The 16,048-nt window shown below is 42.5% G+C and overlaps 1 protein-coding gene across 8 annotated transcripts in view; it reads right to left on the reverse strand.

Annotated features, from left to right (window-relative positions):
* The window catches only part of nrxn3b (neurexin 3b), a 279,282-nt gene extending 263,469 nt beyond the window's left edge, over positions 1–15,813 (reverse strand). For all 8 annotated transcript variants that reach the window (XM_051408679.1, XM_051408673.1, XM_051408671.1 and 5 more), the window contains exons 1-4: positions 15,568–15,813; positions 10,333–11,463; positions 5,301–5,318; positions 4,886–4,912 (exon numbers count right to left, since the gene is read on the reverse strand). In XM_051408679.1, the coding sequence (XP_051264639.1) occupies positions 4,886–4,912; positions 5,301–5,318; positions 10,333–11,029 (742 nt within the window). In that variant the 5' untranslated portion in view covers positions 11,030–11,463; positions 15,568–15,813. The remainder of the gene's footprint in view (positions 1–4,885; positions 4,913–5,300; positions 5,319–10,332; positions 11,464–15,567) is intronic.
* Between the last annotated feature and the right edge of the window lie 235 nt (positions 15,814–16,048).

Here is a 16,048-nt window from a genome sequence, read left to right on the forward strand (position 1 = left end):
CAAGATTGATAGCGTTTGATGAGCCCTTCCCCAGAACAACAACTGCACCAATCAAAGCTTAGGAACTGTAAATATGCAGGCCTGTCAAGCTTTGGATTTCTTTACATGAAGAAGTGGTGTGCATGAGGCTGTTGTAAGAAACATACCACGATATCTAAAGAGGTTGGAAGGTGGTGTCATTTCATTAGCATTTACAAATCCAAACAAAAAAAAGGTAAGGGATGGATTAAATAAAGTGTCTGCTCGAACATAAGCTGCAAATGTTACCATGTCTGGCTAACTCCCGAGGCCTGAGTTTAGGCTAATGTTAGCAGCTCTTTCCAACCCTAGCAACATTACCCTAGATATTATTGTTTTTGCCAAACATATCTGTTTGTTCTCATCCTACACAACATTTCTCTTGTAAAGTTAAAAGGGTTAGGGTTTTCAAACATTCTGTTTGAATATATGAGTATGTGGTATGTAAGCTGAGCTGCCAGAATTAAAAGTCAGATCTATATTCTTATAAAATAATGTTTCTTTATTTCCATGTCTTCTACATAGGTCTTCAACCGGTTAGGATGCTGACTTTTTACCTAGGATATGCAGCTTTAGGCTCAGTCTTCTACCATGATATCATGTATGGTGAATGGACTACTTTCTAGTCTTCTGACCACTCAAAGTGCTTTATACTACATGCCACATTCACACATTAAAGCACACTAACACACTGATGGCAGGGGCTGCCATGCAAGGTGCCAACTGCTCACCAGAAACAGAAACTAAAGGATACATTCATACGCCAATGACACAGCATCGGGAGCAATTTGAGGTTCAATATCCTGCCCAAGGACACTTTGACATGCAACGGGAGGAGCCGGGGGATTGAACCAACAACTCTCGGATAAGTGGACGACCTGCTCTACCTCTTGGGCCAGAGTGGCATGAAGCCATCAAGTGTATATTTAAGACCCCTGTCACGAGACTCTTTTTTTAAAAGAAGACAGCTGGAAACATTAAAAACGTAGCCAGAGATAGCTTTTCAACCAATGTAGCAGCTAACGTTGCCAGCTAAAATAAATCGCCGCCTACAAATTAGAAACCTTTTGTCTACGTCTGTTTGAAAGGATATGTTGTTCCAAAGGAGATTACTACAAACAACTCTATGTGCCTTGCAACGATGGCAAGTTTGACTGGTGTAGCTACAGTAACTAAGGGTGGGCGGCTTAGAAAACAGTCACCTATTTATTATTCAGAATAGTAAACTCACACACACTTCCACTGTAGGCACATTTCAGTCAATTAAACTAATATCAATCAAAACAGGTGATCATAATTCAGTTTTCCTCCATCGAGATAAAAGGAGGCACACACAGACACACACACACACACAACACGGATGAGCACTCAGACAACTACCCAGTGTATCACATGGCTTTGATAAATGAATAATGAGGATATTCTCTGCACGATTGCAATATACAGGCCACTGCCACCATGACCTCATTCAAATGAAGCCAAATGTCAGGTCAAATGCACCAATCAGCTCCTTTCCAACAGACACAGAACTGTCATATCCAATTAAACACAAACACACACACAAATGTACACACAAATGCATTAACGCCTTTACGTAAATAGTGTATTAAATCATATTTGCTGTTTGCACAGACAATGAATAATCCACCATAAAGCTTACTCTCATCATTTTATATAAAACAGTGATAATCAAGTGAAATTACTTCTCCAGTACACCATATTTTTTTCCATATCCCCTCAATCACTCATCCTTCATGCAACAGTAAATGTGGGCAGTCGTTAGCTGGAAAGTCCCCTGATTTTCGCTTTCTCTCTCTCACTGCATAGCATATGCAGACATCTAATGAACACACATAATGAATGATTAACCAGTGGCAGCACAAGCGAAACTCAACACACACACGCACGCACGCACGCACGCAGCTCTTGAAGCACAGATAAGAGTACAGTAGGGAAAAAGGGATTGCTGTACCTTTGTTTCTACCTACAGTTTTTGGAGAGGAGAAAGGATCCGTAGAGATAAAAGAGGGAAGAGTGTCATCCCGCGTGGAGCACCAGAGAAAGACAGCAAAAAGTGGGGATAAGCTATAGTTAGTATACATTGAGCCTACACACTGCCAACTGACACTTCCATGCAAAATGTTGATCATCATGCAAATGGTGGGGAAATGGGAGAAGCGCACATAGGCAGCACACAACTGACACTGCACAATTTTTATATGGGCTTCTGTTTTCTTTTTTCTTTGTCTTGTGGTGAATTGTAAACCAGAAGAAAGAACTTGAAGCTTGGTGAATACTCAAGGGTTGTACAGCAGCCATTTTTGGTTGTGGCTAGTTTTGTTTGAGGCAAAATGGAAGCAAAAAGGAAAGCTATATTGACCTTGCTTGTTATCTAGAGGACAAGAGGAAAATATTCCTAAATCCTATATTCTTCCAAACCCCATTGGCAAAAGAAAACGTTGTTGACATTGGGACGATTCTGCGTTCAACTTCCAGTACAAACGTTTTTTGAACTACTGAATGAACCTTGAATTAAGGTCGTTTTGTCAACTGCAGTTTCCAAAGTCAAGAATTAACTTTTAATCGGAACCTTTATGCCGAAGTAGATAAGAAGTCCTTAAAGGGCTCAGAATTTTTTTTTATTTGAACAACTATGCGATTTGTGATACTGGGCTGTATTCATAAGTAAACTACAATCCAATGGCAACTGAGCAAACTCCATGTGCTGAAGAAGATCATGTGGTAGGTCAAGCATGAACTTTAAATGATGTCTTTCTATATCTGCGCATGGTGACTACATTATGGTTTGGGTCAGGGAAATACGTTTTTTGGCATATGAAATAAAATTAATTAAGTAAAACAACTAAAACACAATCAGAGAAATGTTAGGTTTAGAAAAGATGCCAACAGTGACGGGACTCCTGTCTGCTGTATTAAAGTCATCAACCCACAGAGAGGGTTGGGGTTGCAGATTTTTCCAATATGAACATAATTGCGAGGGATACCAGGGGTCTGGTCAGATTGTCAAAAAAAGTAGGTCCCATGTCCTTTCCTTTAACACTTTTCCTTTGACCTTGGGGGATTACATAAGGAGGTCAAGGAAAGATGTGAAAGAAAATTCATAAGGAAAAGACAACCGCGGTACTGAGAGAATAATATACAATGGCAGATTTTGATGGACTACAAAAAGCACAATTTAGATACTTCGCACCTGCACTCTTAGCATGTTGTTTCACGTAGGCTATATACATGGACAACCCAGTGAAAAATATGACTTCATTGCCAAGGTTGGAATTGAAATTTGAAAAAGGAATATAGGCTACCAGTCATAATGGTCATAATGTGTTCAATAGGCCTACAAATCTACTACTGTACATATAATCTTTTACTGCACATTGCAGCTATTTAAACGTAATACTGTGATCTTTTTACACATTCCTGCGCAAGCTGCACATCTTCAATTTAAAATAACAGCCATATTGCACATATGCTCTTTTATTGTCTTTATATTTCTTCATTGTTAATTTTCTAGTTTTCTATTTATGTTTCTTGACCTGCAGTACTGGCTTTCCTTGTTCTATGGTTATTGTTATGCACCAAAATCAGAGACACATACTTTGCAATAAAACCCATTCTGACTCTGATCATTCTTAAGTGTCAGCATCTGAGACTGAAGAACTCTTAAAATATTTAAATGATATTCCTAAAGGCTGGCAATACAACAAAGCCCGATACGAGGAATAACTAATGCCAACGCTACGCTACGACGTTTAAACTTCACTTTGATCATTTTAATATAATAATGTTTAAACACGTTATGAAGTCCTTCACACAGGACCACAACATCACAACAGGTAGATTTTACAACAATAGCGTTCAGTCAGCCGGGGTTTAATATATTGTTCAAAGTTCAAAACAAAGAAGCATATTAACAAGTTAGGACATAAGATAAAAACGAGGCGGTAACTTAGAAGTTCATCAGCGTCCTTTGTTGGTCGTTTTGATCATTTGTGAACGGCCGGCTTTTTAAGTGTTGCTGCAGCTGGCAAAGGAATTGTGGGACGGCATTATCTCCTTTCGTATCTAAAGGATGGCTAAAGGAGTATCCTATGCTCAAGGAGATAATAAAGGAAGCAATGAAGCTCTTTTCCTTCGCATTTAGAGAATTTGAACAACTCTTATCATGGTTTCCACTGAAATACCTCCGGGTCCTTTCACTCAGTTAGGAACCGTGCTAAGCAAAAAAAGACTATTCGACCGGATCCTAGGTTGTTTCTCATACATGCACCTTACCTAATCATAACTCTTTTTGTTCCTTATTTTCCTCTATATTTCCCATATCCCTCTTCTGCTTCCTCCAAGCTGTCTCCCCTAATTCCAATGATTTTCTTATCCACCCTCCTGCTTCCCTGGTTTTCACCCTCCCCCATTCCCCCCTGTCGCTCCAGAGGTCGAGCAGGAACAGTGGAGTGTGTCACTGCATGTTAGCTGTGGAACTGAGAACAGTACACAATTATGTAATACACAGGAACCTGGGTGAAACGAGGGTGAGGAGACACAGAAGCATAAAGAGGGAGAGCGAGGGAGCGAAGGTGAGATGAGCAACATGCTATGCCGCCATGCATCCCTCCCCACCAACACACACACACACACACACACACACACACACACACACACACACACACACACACACACACACACAACAAACCCTCCCACTTCTTTGCAGCAACAATGGAAGCATTGCAACACACAAATGCACACGGACAGGTAGTGAAGGCACACAGCGTAAAATTACGCCCCAAAACCAAGCCAAGCCAGGCCAGGCCAGTGACCTAAACAATAGAGCTCTAGAAATAAAAAAAAGTACCTTGCTCTGCCTTCAGGTGTGCGAGGCCTTGAAGAGAAAATCCAACAGAGAGGGACAGAGAGAAAATTTCAGAACAACAGCACACCAATACTTCAGTTGTATTGTCATTATGCATGCTTTGCATGATGGCAAACCATGGCATTCACACTAAAAGCAAAGCTTTCCCAAGTGCATTTGAAAGCTTTCTATTGAAACAGACAAATGACTAATAAAGAGAGCAACACAGTATGTGAATATAAAGTAGCTGTGCAGGTTGTTTACTCAAAAATGGCAATTATAAATGATTACGCATACATTTCTGCTTGCCTTTTAAAGCTGAATGCATAACATTTTTTTATAGATTACAAAACTTTTTCTGAACTATAGAACTGTTGCTACAATTTAACTGCAACTATCACTAGTCCTTGTGACTCACCTGGTTTTCTCTGGACTGCTGTGGAGTGGTCAGAGGAAAATAGAGAGAAAGCAAAGAGAAGTCCAGCATTAGCAACACACTACAGCTGCTTTTGCATGTGGATCTAACATGCAAAACATAGCACACTTCTAAGCATTGTGTCTCCATGTAAGGAGCAAAGAGCTGCCCCTTGACATGCCTAATCAAAACAACTACATCAGTTTAAATCCCTGTGGAGAGAAACACATAATATTTCATCTGTCCCATCTTCTCTGGGAATCAGATTGACGTTACAACTTTGGCAAACAACTCTTTCACATTTCGAATATCGTTACAGTAACATAATATTCCGCATCTTGTATCACACAGAGTGCCTCACACACACACACATAGAAAATTGACATAAATCCAGGAGGATTTATGGTGTTGTGAGGTTTGTGGATCTTGGGACGCTAATTCTCAGACCCATATCTTTCTCCTCCACCTTCATTTCTGCCCCTGTAACCCACCCACCCAACTTCTTCTGAACCGCTGATCCAAATTGAACACACCCGTTGTGGTTTTTCAGGGGAACGCTCACTGTAGGATTCCTGTACTTTTGCAGTGTGGCGTGGCAAAAAAAAGAAAAATACGCCACACATTAAGCTTCATCTCTAGCGGGCAAACGTCCTCACCAGGATTCTCACCCGTGGATGACACCTTCTGGGTATCAAACATGCCAGTCTGATTTGGGGCACATGAGAGATCAGTCAGGGAATTCAGTCTCAGTTTGTATCTGTATCTCCATCCTGTCCCTTTAGTCTCAAACCTGACGCTTGCAGCTTAAAATTAATCTTGAGAGATTTCTGTAATCAGAGCCCCTCGAGAGTGTCAAGGACTGGCAAGAGAAGATTGAAAAAATCTTAATTAAGACAGACTACATTAGACATTTTAAGTGTCGGCTCTCATACGCAATATCTGATCATAATTTGACTCTGTGCTGTGCCTTGGTCTCTGCTCAGGTTGTCTGGCCTGTTTCCCACCACTGGATGTAAGTGTAAAATGTTAAATTTAACAAACTCAGCAGAGGACATAAATATCATTTGAAAGGAGGCGCAGAGCGACAAATACTAGAGGGAGCTGGTAAAGGCGAGGTGAGATTCCTCTCCTTTAGGGAGACCAAAATGGCTGCTACTTCTCCCACACGAGAAAGGATGACATTGGGAGAGGAAAGGGAAGGACGAAGCATTGAAGTGGGGGGAGGGAGATAGTGGCCAGCTGATGGACAGCAGCACAGCTCTGGTTTTCGAGAACTGGGGGGGACTTAAGACCCCTGAACGTAAGCGCCTGAATGAGCAGGCACACGGTTTGGTTTTTTTCTGACTGTGCAAATGCTTGCGCTCCATAAGTGTGCATATACTGCGTGTGCGTGTTAAACGCTCAGTTTCCCATGTAGATAAAACCCTTTCTCTTGATGCGACAGCAGCCAGAACAAGCCAATGTGCTGTGGAGGACATGTGGTCCAAGCGTAATCCTCTGCTCTATTTTACCAGCAGCTTCACCACTCAAATCCAAACATAATTTTCAGCTTGGGCACTAGACACAAATGCCCTCTGCACTGGAATCAGGCGAGTCCCTGCACCATTTTTTTCCTTTTTTTCCCCCTGACCTACTTTTTATAGTAAGATTATTGTAACTGTCATTTTTTCCATGTCTGTTTATTAATCCCCAAAGCTAAGCCTGAAGGCACCATTTTAGCACTTGCTTAACAGTTTGCTTGCCCGAGCCTTCAATTACTAGCCTTCCATCAAACCAGTGAATATTTTTTCAGGCAGAAGGGGGCCTTAAACTGTTCATTACAAATGCAGGATGTGGGATTGCGACAGAGGAAATGGGAGATCGTTTTACATATTCATTAAACAATCCAGTGTAGCTCTTAATAACCTTGACCTTATGCATATCTCATTGTAACTGGAAAACCCTAAGGTATTCAAAAAGACTTCATAATGTCACCTCCATTAATTTAATTGAAGTGAATGAGGGACAATGTCTAGATCATTACCATAAAAGATACTGATATTTGCACAGCTAATAACAGGAGCAGAATCTAGTTGATATTAAAGATGACTCCGCAGAAAGAGGTAGTTTGAGAGTTATCAACGGCGCACACGTAAAAAAGGGCCGACGCTACGGCGGCGGATTTGCCTGCCAAAGTCGACATGTGTAGGGAGTGAGTGGTGAATGGTGTCTAATTTCAGCTCATTGCCCTGACACAGTTAGTCACACTGATACATCCTGATCCACACGGGAGGAGAGACTGAACATGTGTTTTATGGCCAACTGTTTATGGTGCTAAGCTGCTAGTCGAGCTGGACGGTTTGGGGAAAAGCTGCAGGAGCTCACAGAGAGACGGCACAGTCTTGTGATTATCACTGCTGTGAAATAATGATGCTTCAGCAGGAGGCTAACACAGCTATCCCACAATGCAAGAGATGGCACACTGTAAAATGGGCAAACTGTAGGAACATGGATGTTTTTTTTTTTAGCACAAGTGGCAAAAAAAAAGCAGGCTTTACTCTACTTCCACATCTCATGTTCTCATTTCTCATCTCACATTTTAATTCTGCCCACTCCTCGTATTTCCCTTCTAGGCCAGTGGGCTAGCAGGCTACCATTAGGAATACGGCTGGCAAAATGCTTCCAAGGCCCATGTCCACTCAGCCAGTCAGCCATCTGCCCGTTTTAACGAGCAGCTCCGGGGCCTTGTCGCTCCCCGTCCGTGTGTGTTTGTTTGTGCGCACATCTGAGATGCAAATGTGTCTGAGGGCGTGCATGCGAGGCTCGGGCCATGCAGCCTGATAATGTAACATATAAATATTCACAGGTTTGACAGATTGCTTTCATTGCTCGTTAATGTACAGCGTAATCAACAGTACGCTGACAGAGACAGGTGTGCTAAGCAATTGTTCACATTTAACTGCAACCAAATGGCGAAGGTTTGATCGCTCTGAATAGCGTCTGAAAACATTAGGTGCTTGAGGGTTGCTTGAACAACAAGTATTAAGACACTTGTAGACATGTGGACAAAACAATTAAAAAAAAATCCTGCGCCAGTTTGCCGATAGACAGTTTGAATTGACGGTGGTGTTTGTGCAGGCATTTTCCGGGCAAATTAGCCATCTCTGTTCTCATTATCCTCCTAATTATGGTTCCCTGTCTCTGTGGCATAATCAACAATCAGCCACATCAGTTAATGGGAAGGCAGAAAAGAGCAGCAGTCGGATCAGCTGGGGAGCTAACGTGACTACCCATCCTGCTTTGCTCTTTTATTGCTCAAAAATGAAGTTAAGGTGAGGAGATAGATGTGCGTGTTTGTGAAAGACTGGCAGAGAAAAGTAAGCAGGGGTTGGTTCTTGTCAAACAGCTGACCTCCTGGGACAAATTTGGGTACAACAGGCCTGTGGTGAAGTCACTCGTCACACTCGCTCTGCCCTCGGGCTGAGATATGACCATCTCTGTCCCTGTCCCAGCTGTCTGGCTGAGTTGCAAGCGCACTCTTGAAAATCTTGGTTGTCTTAACACGAGGATGTCATAGTTCCACTGTCAGTTCTCCAGGGGGCTTTGAGACAAATGGACCACCTCCTCCTCCTCCTTCATCGACTATTCGACAGAGGCAATGAGCAAATGGGATGAAGCGAAAGGGGGGCAAGTCCAGTCCGTCCGCTTGACTGCTCTGCAACCAGCACATTGTGTGCTGTCCTGAGCAATGCCACAGGCTACTAGCGCTTGAGATTTAAGCTCCAAACAGCTTTGTTTGAGCAGCGAATGATAGGACATCTTATGAAACCAAATACAGCAAAACTGATGCACGGAAATCTGAAAATGTTTATTCTAAATGCACCCTATAATGGTGACAAACTACTGTATTGTACAAATAACCGTGCTGTAGCATTCAGTGAGCATTCCCCTGATTTTTTGCAAAATGGAGTCATCCCTGAACCATGTCAGTCTGATTTGAACAGACAGGAAGTGGGTCATCAGTGGAGGAAATTTGACATGGGTCTGTTCACACAAAGTTATCTTTTACAGTCCATACACATGAAGAAAAGAGTGTAAGATTATAGTGAAATTGTGTATTCTCTGGATTAAATATGAAAAAAAAAAATGAAGTGGAAGATGCAGTACTAAAAAACAGAAAATGTAGTTATTCCTGGCATCAGCTGGCATTGATCTTAAGGGTACAAGCAGCGGTATATTTTGAAAGGCTTTTAACATTAAGCAGCCTTCAACCAGAAGCAGCAGGGCCATTCAAAAATTGAACGAGGTACAGTACGAGGTGAAAAAGAATCTGTACTTCCTGGAGAGGGAGGACAGAACCAGCAACATTTGAGAGTGGGTCCTGCATTATATCACTAGCAAGTACTAGTAGGGGGAAAAAACTCAGTATGCCTATATCTTTAAAGCTGTGGAGATAGAAAAGGGTAGAATATTGTCAAAGCGCTGCATCTCATTACACTCCCCAAAAAAGAGATGACCTTGGCACAGAAGCAGAGGGAAAATAGATGAAGTTGTTTCCCATCCAAACATTGTGTGTACCTTCAGGTCCCTTCACCACCTTGCAAGAGCTGAATACATTTAACGGAGAAAAGAGAACTGAGTGTTGTAATTTTAGTCATATCAGCTAATACCGTATCCAACGCTTCCTCATCAAAAGTAATAACTGTGAAGGCAGAGGAAATGCTGAGCACATCACCTCCAATTTAACTCCCACATGAAATATGAAGACTTTATAAAAGAAGCTTTAAGAGCAACAACCCACAAAGAAATATTTGGATTCTATGAGTTTTTAGCCACACACCATGAGATGACTTTGACAATAAATATATGATGCAGAAAAGCAAATATGAGGGGTTATATATATATATATATCATTTCTTTACTGCATACCTGGAGGCAGACGAACCTGCTGTGAGGTCAGTTGTAAATTTGTAAAGGTATCCCTCTGAATATTTTACAAAGTTTTTAATCAATATTCAGCGCTTGACACACAAAGCTCTGGAGCCAGCCCTCTTACCTTCTGTGCAGTATCGACCTACATATCCAGTTTTGGAGCAGTCACAGTAGGTTTCTCCATCTGCCAGTGAGCAGATCCCACCATTCTCACAGGGGTTCTCTGTGCAAAGGCCCATCATCTCCAAGCGTACTTTCTGACTATTGATGAGCGTGGGCAGCTTACTCCCATAACTGAGGTCTGTGATAATTCCCTTGAATGGTGGTAGCTCACGGACAGAGGGCAGGGTGATGGCAGATGTGCGGATGTCCCCCGGGAGCCCCCCGAGGAAGAGGTCACTGACGATCTTCATGAACCGTCGCTGGGGTCGCACCTCTTCCGTCTTGGTCTGGCCATCCACGGCCAAGCCAGTCCGCAAATCGTGCCTGTTGATGGCGGCAAAGTGCCAGCGGCTGTCGTTGACCATCTTGTCAGAGATAATGGTGGTCTCGGCGCAGTCGATGCTGACGCGAAGCTGCAGCTTACCTTCGGATACCATGAGAAGCAGAAAGTCGCAAAATCCGCCGTCGTCGAAGTAGAGCAGCAGGCCTTCCGATTCTGAAGTCTTGAACTGAAATGTCAGGTCACTTCTGGAGCTGGCGTCCCAGCGCAGGTAGCGAGCCCACTGACCTTCGGAGCCAGTAAACTCCAAGCCTGCGCTCAGGCCCAGCACGGTACTTAGCAGCAAGAGGACATGCCCAGGTAGGCTGTTGGGATTCATTGTAGAGAATAACAGGATGCACAAGAAGAGGGTTAGAACTGGGGATAGATCCTCAAAGTGATAATAACATCTGATTATGGCTGTGTTCCAGGATTTATCTGCTGAATGTTATATTCCACATAGATAATTTTACAGTCAAGCAGAGAATGCAATATCCTTTTTTTTTTTTTCAGGCAGATCTAATGTTGGAATCAAATCTTCTCAGCCAAGTCTATTCAGAGATATATGGAACAATATCCAATTTCCAAACAAAGTGGACAGGTGAAAGTGCTAACATGAGGGTGATCCTCAGTGGGTTTTGTCAGTGATTCAGAGCTGCATCTTGCGATTTTTCTTTGAGGCGACTTCCTGGATTGAAGCACATAACCTTCATCGTCGGTCCAGTTCCGTGCCCCATGGTTTGATCTCCAGCTTCAGACACGCCTCTGACAGAACTGTGGGGGGGGGGAGAGAGACAGATCACTATAAGCAAACATTCAATTGGCATGACAAAGGAGCTACCTGCTAATTTAAAAAAAAAAAAAGTCATGTGCTTCAGTAAATCTGAATATATAAACTTGTAAGATGCAAAAAATAAATATACTATCATATCTAATCTAATGCTATTTAATACATCAGTTCTGCAGCAAAACAGATCATTTGTGAAACTTAAAATGTTCCACTTTGACTGACACTGTGTGAGAGGCGTTGATTCAACTTTTAGGCAGCATTTTGTAGAGTTGTTACATTATATTAGCATATATTAGTGTAATAAAGTCAAATTAAAAATATTATTCAAAAGGATTAGAACAGAGAAGGCTTTGCAAGTGTTTGTTCCAACAAGCTCAGTAAAATATACAGAAATGCTGTACAGATAAACAAAATCATGCCTATGACTTTAGATCAAGCTGTAAGAGGATATTGAGAGCACCACTCAATGCAGATTTGACTCTCCATGTGGCCATTAAATACCACTAAATAACCACTATTAACATCCATTAAAGGTTTACGAGCGCTTTTATGCAGGGTTCCATTTCTCCCAATTACCCATTTTATTTGAAGATCAACTCAAATAATTGTTCAAAGTTTTAAAACCTTAATTTGAGAGTTAAATTCCCAGACAGTGGTGGCACAATGCAGAAATTTTGCGGGGAGAAAAAATAACAAAAATAACAAACCCGAGTAGCAGACTGCTGTTACTGATTGTGTGATGAGTGAAAATCCATTGAGGTGAGCCAGAACATGTGTTAAGCCTCAAACGTTAGCCTGCTATCTGTAAGGGCCTGCTGGGATCCTGATAAATGTGACTAATTATCCACCGCCACTTTCTCTCTCATTTGCATGTCTTTCGGGGATTACAATCATAAACAGCTATTCAGAAAGATGTTAGGATGGTACGACTTCATATTTGAATCCCACCACTATTAACATTTTTTAAATTTCTTGAATTCCAGTGAATACACATTCAATTTCTATCACCACACCCCGGATGACACTGGTATGGAATATTAAATAGCTCACTAGGCCCTGCTTGCTACACCTGTGCTCTGTTTAAATTTGCTCAGCAGAGCTAGAAATGATTCACATGGCGAAACCTTATATGTGTGTGTACTCTTCCAGCCCTTTGCCCTTGCAATTGTTTTGGCAGTGGGCTGCCCACCAGACAAACGCATTGTCCAATCATGACAGTAGCACAGAACCATGCAACACAATAGGGCCTTTAACCACCTGCCCTGAATAGTTAATCTTGCTGCAGCAGGCGAGCTATTGAATTCTAGTAACTGATACCTATGCTAATGCACTGTGTGTGCATGCATGTGTGTCCCTGTGCAGTGAGGGTGCATGCGTGTGCCTGTGTGTGTGTGTGTGTGTCTCTCTGACAACGCTAGGTTGCCTGCCTGGATCATTGTCTTTGTCTTAAAGGTGACTTGGTGAGACAGCAGAGAGGTTAAAAGGTTCTGTGTGGTGAGAATAACCCTGAACACAGCTGTGTCAATCCAACCCCACCAACTGTAGGGATGCGCTTTGTGCTGTGTGTGTCCCTTCAACAGCAGAGCTCCATGTGCCCATGAAACCTGAGCTGCGAGTCTCTTATGAAAATTGGCCCCAGCCTCTATTCAATTAACATGACTTATTGTGTGTATTGCCTGACTGAGGCATCAGGTGTCCCTGTGAGCCATAGATGTGACAGGGAGTGCTAACAATGCTAGCGTGTTCTTTCTCAGTTAACTAAAGCACTAAAGGGGGCTACTTTTCACCCAGTGTAAGAAATGTCTGGCTACAATGCCGTCACTTGCACTGAACCCTAAATAAAACATTTCAAAATTGGTTATAACGCAGGTTCCTATTGAATTACGCGACATTTGATAAACTGAAAGCCCAACCAGATGCCCATACCCTCCCATATGCAACCTAGCGTCAAAAACGGAGCACCTGCTAGCTCCCCTGTAGGCTAAGCTAAACAAGGCTAATGTGGTGAAAAGTCAAAGTTCACACATAACATTTTACTGACACCTTCCTTCACAGGGTTGCAATGAAAGAAGCCCTTCAGCTAACCCCTCGCCTGCTAGCACCACTCTGGAGGGCCAAAAAAAAAAAAAAAAAGCTAATTAGGAAGCTATTTTTGGCTACCTAAAGAAGTACATGTGTTCTTACTAGCATAAACAGAGACCTTTTATCAGCCAATTAAAAACAAAGTAGGCCACACATTTCAAAATATAAAAAGGTATGTCCACCTCGTCGACCCCAGCAGTAACGTTAGCTAGCTCTTGTTCTTGACAGAGTTATAAGTATGCTCGAATAAGCACATATTTTCCGGGATATATATACACGTTGAATTATTAAATAGAGCAGGATATGAGATGACCTGCACGGGATACCGTCACTGACCATAAATGATGCATCGATGCATCCAGCTTCGGTGCTGCAGATTTATTGACATGTTTTGTAATATAACCGAGCCCCCATCACACACTGGAGACCCCCTCTGTCCCCCGCTGTGCTCCCTGTCTATCACAAGCTGCAGCCTGGAGGAACGATTTAATCCGACATCAGTCATAGCAGACAAGGGTATCCTACACCGGGAGTGTGCCCGGACCTGCAGGTCTAACTGGTTAGACAAAGTGAGGTCCAGGGACCACCAGGGGGCCTTTAGGGAGCACTAATTGGTCACACTCAAAGAAAGTAAATAATAATTGGTCATTTGAGCATTTATATTCACTAGACAATAGATGGATGTGTTTAATAATCACATCTTATTGTATCTCTGAAGCATTTACCCACACACATCCAAATCAGAGGGTTCCTCTGGACAAATAAAATGGATTTGAGGGGTCTTGGACATTAATGGTCTGCCCTTTCATGGAGATTTTAACTGATTAAACTTAATTAGCCTACAGCAGCAACATTTGGCACAGCCAGGCCTTTACTGTCATAGAATGAATGGACACGTTATTTTTGTTTCTCTTGTCTGTCAGCCAATGAACATCTGTGCAAAAATATATGATGCTAGCCTGCTACTAAAGAAACACATTCCACATTAACCCAAAAGTGCTTCAAATGAGAAAAATACCTTATAATGTAACAGCAAAATGATGTAGACTGGTTCTGTATAGATGAAATATTATAATGGCCAACAATCCCTGGAGAGAAATTCAAAGTGGTCGCCCTCAACTGTGCAGTAAAGACATAAAGACATAAGTTCCTACAGGGATTTTAAATTATACTGATGATTATAGTCTCTATTGAAAGCTCCTGTTGGATTTGTCAATCCCACACAGATATGCTAACACAAAATGAGTGCAATAACACATGCAGTTACAGATCACGCGGATCGTTTCGATCAGAAGTGAAATACTTGAAATCAACAGAAAGTAAAGCGCTTAAAACCGAGGAGAAATCCGACCCGCAGCCCTGCGCCGATGAATAAAACAAACGGGCAACGTTTTCCAGCAGCGCTCCGGCTTTCCCTCTGCTCCTCGCACGGTGGCAGTCTGACTGTTGCTCAAGGGTTTATCAGCACCCTCGGCTTTTGAAAAAAATTACGACGCCAAATGTGTCGGGAGTCGGGTTTATATTTATTAGAAATGATGTGTAAACCGTAAGAAGTTGTGGCAGATTTCTGCGTTCGCGTTTAATGTAGGATATTCTGAGCCGTGCCCCGCCGAGAGACGCGATTCAGTGAGCTGAAACTTTCCGTCTCGACGCTCCTCACTCATTCACCACGGATAGATTTGTCACGAACTCACCGCCGATAAGTCAACTGGGTCTCCTGAGATGTGGTTTTTCCACCCGCAAATCGCCCGTTCTTCTGTGGTTAAACTGCGGGTGAGAGCTTTCAAACTAATCATCCACACCATCCCATTGCGCTGAAATCCCCCCTACAGCCTCTGCCCAAACTCACCAATTCCACGTCACAGTCACAGAAAAAGGGGAAATTATTGCGGAAGAAACTTCAGAATCGAACAGAAATACCTTCCAGGCACATCAAATGTATGAGGAACGGGCTTAGAAAGAAAAGAAAAACAATAACGAGTAGCCCAGTTTTAATCTGCTCCTACCTTTTTTCGTGCAGAGAGACGATTCCGGACTGATAAATGTATAAATATTGCAAATTATTATATTCCAGTGCAAAATTCCATCCAGAAAGTGCAGGATTTTGAATGATAGTGTGCCCGGGGCGGTGAGATGCTGATGCTGGTGATGAAGTGAGGCGCAGTGGAGGGAAAGGCAGCGGTCCTCCTTTCCCCGGCTCAGTGAACGCGCATCTCTCAGCTCGGCTCACTCAGCGCCAACTGATGATGGGCCCCTGGATTTCTCCCACACAGACGCTCTGACCCGCCTTCTACACAGTATTCTGCACAGTGGAGGGGGGGGAGAGAAAAAAAAATCTAATTGGATAGAAAATAGCCCCTCAGGACAAATTACCAATAATAAAAACTCTTTGTTCCTTATTCTTAGATAGGCTTTTATATGTACTTTGCAGTAACATAATACTGTTTGTGCGCTGGAATTATGAACAGGACGTGAAGACCACATGCA

Source organism: Dicentrarchus labrax, unplaced genomic scaffold, assembly GCF_905237075.1.
Source record: "Dicentrarchus labrax unplaced genomic scaffold, dlabrax2021, whole genome shotgun sequence".
In the NCBI taxonomy this organism is placed as follows: domain Eukaryota; kingdom Metazoa; phylum Chordata; class Actinopteri; family Moronidae; genus Dicentrarchus; species Dicentrarchus labrax.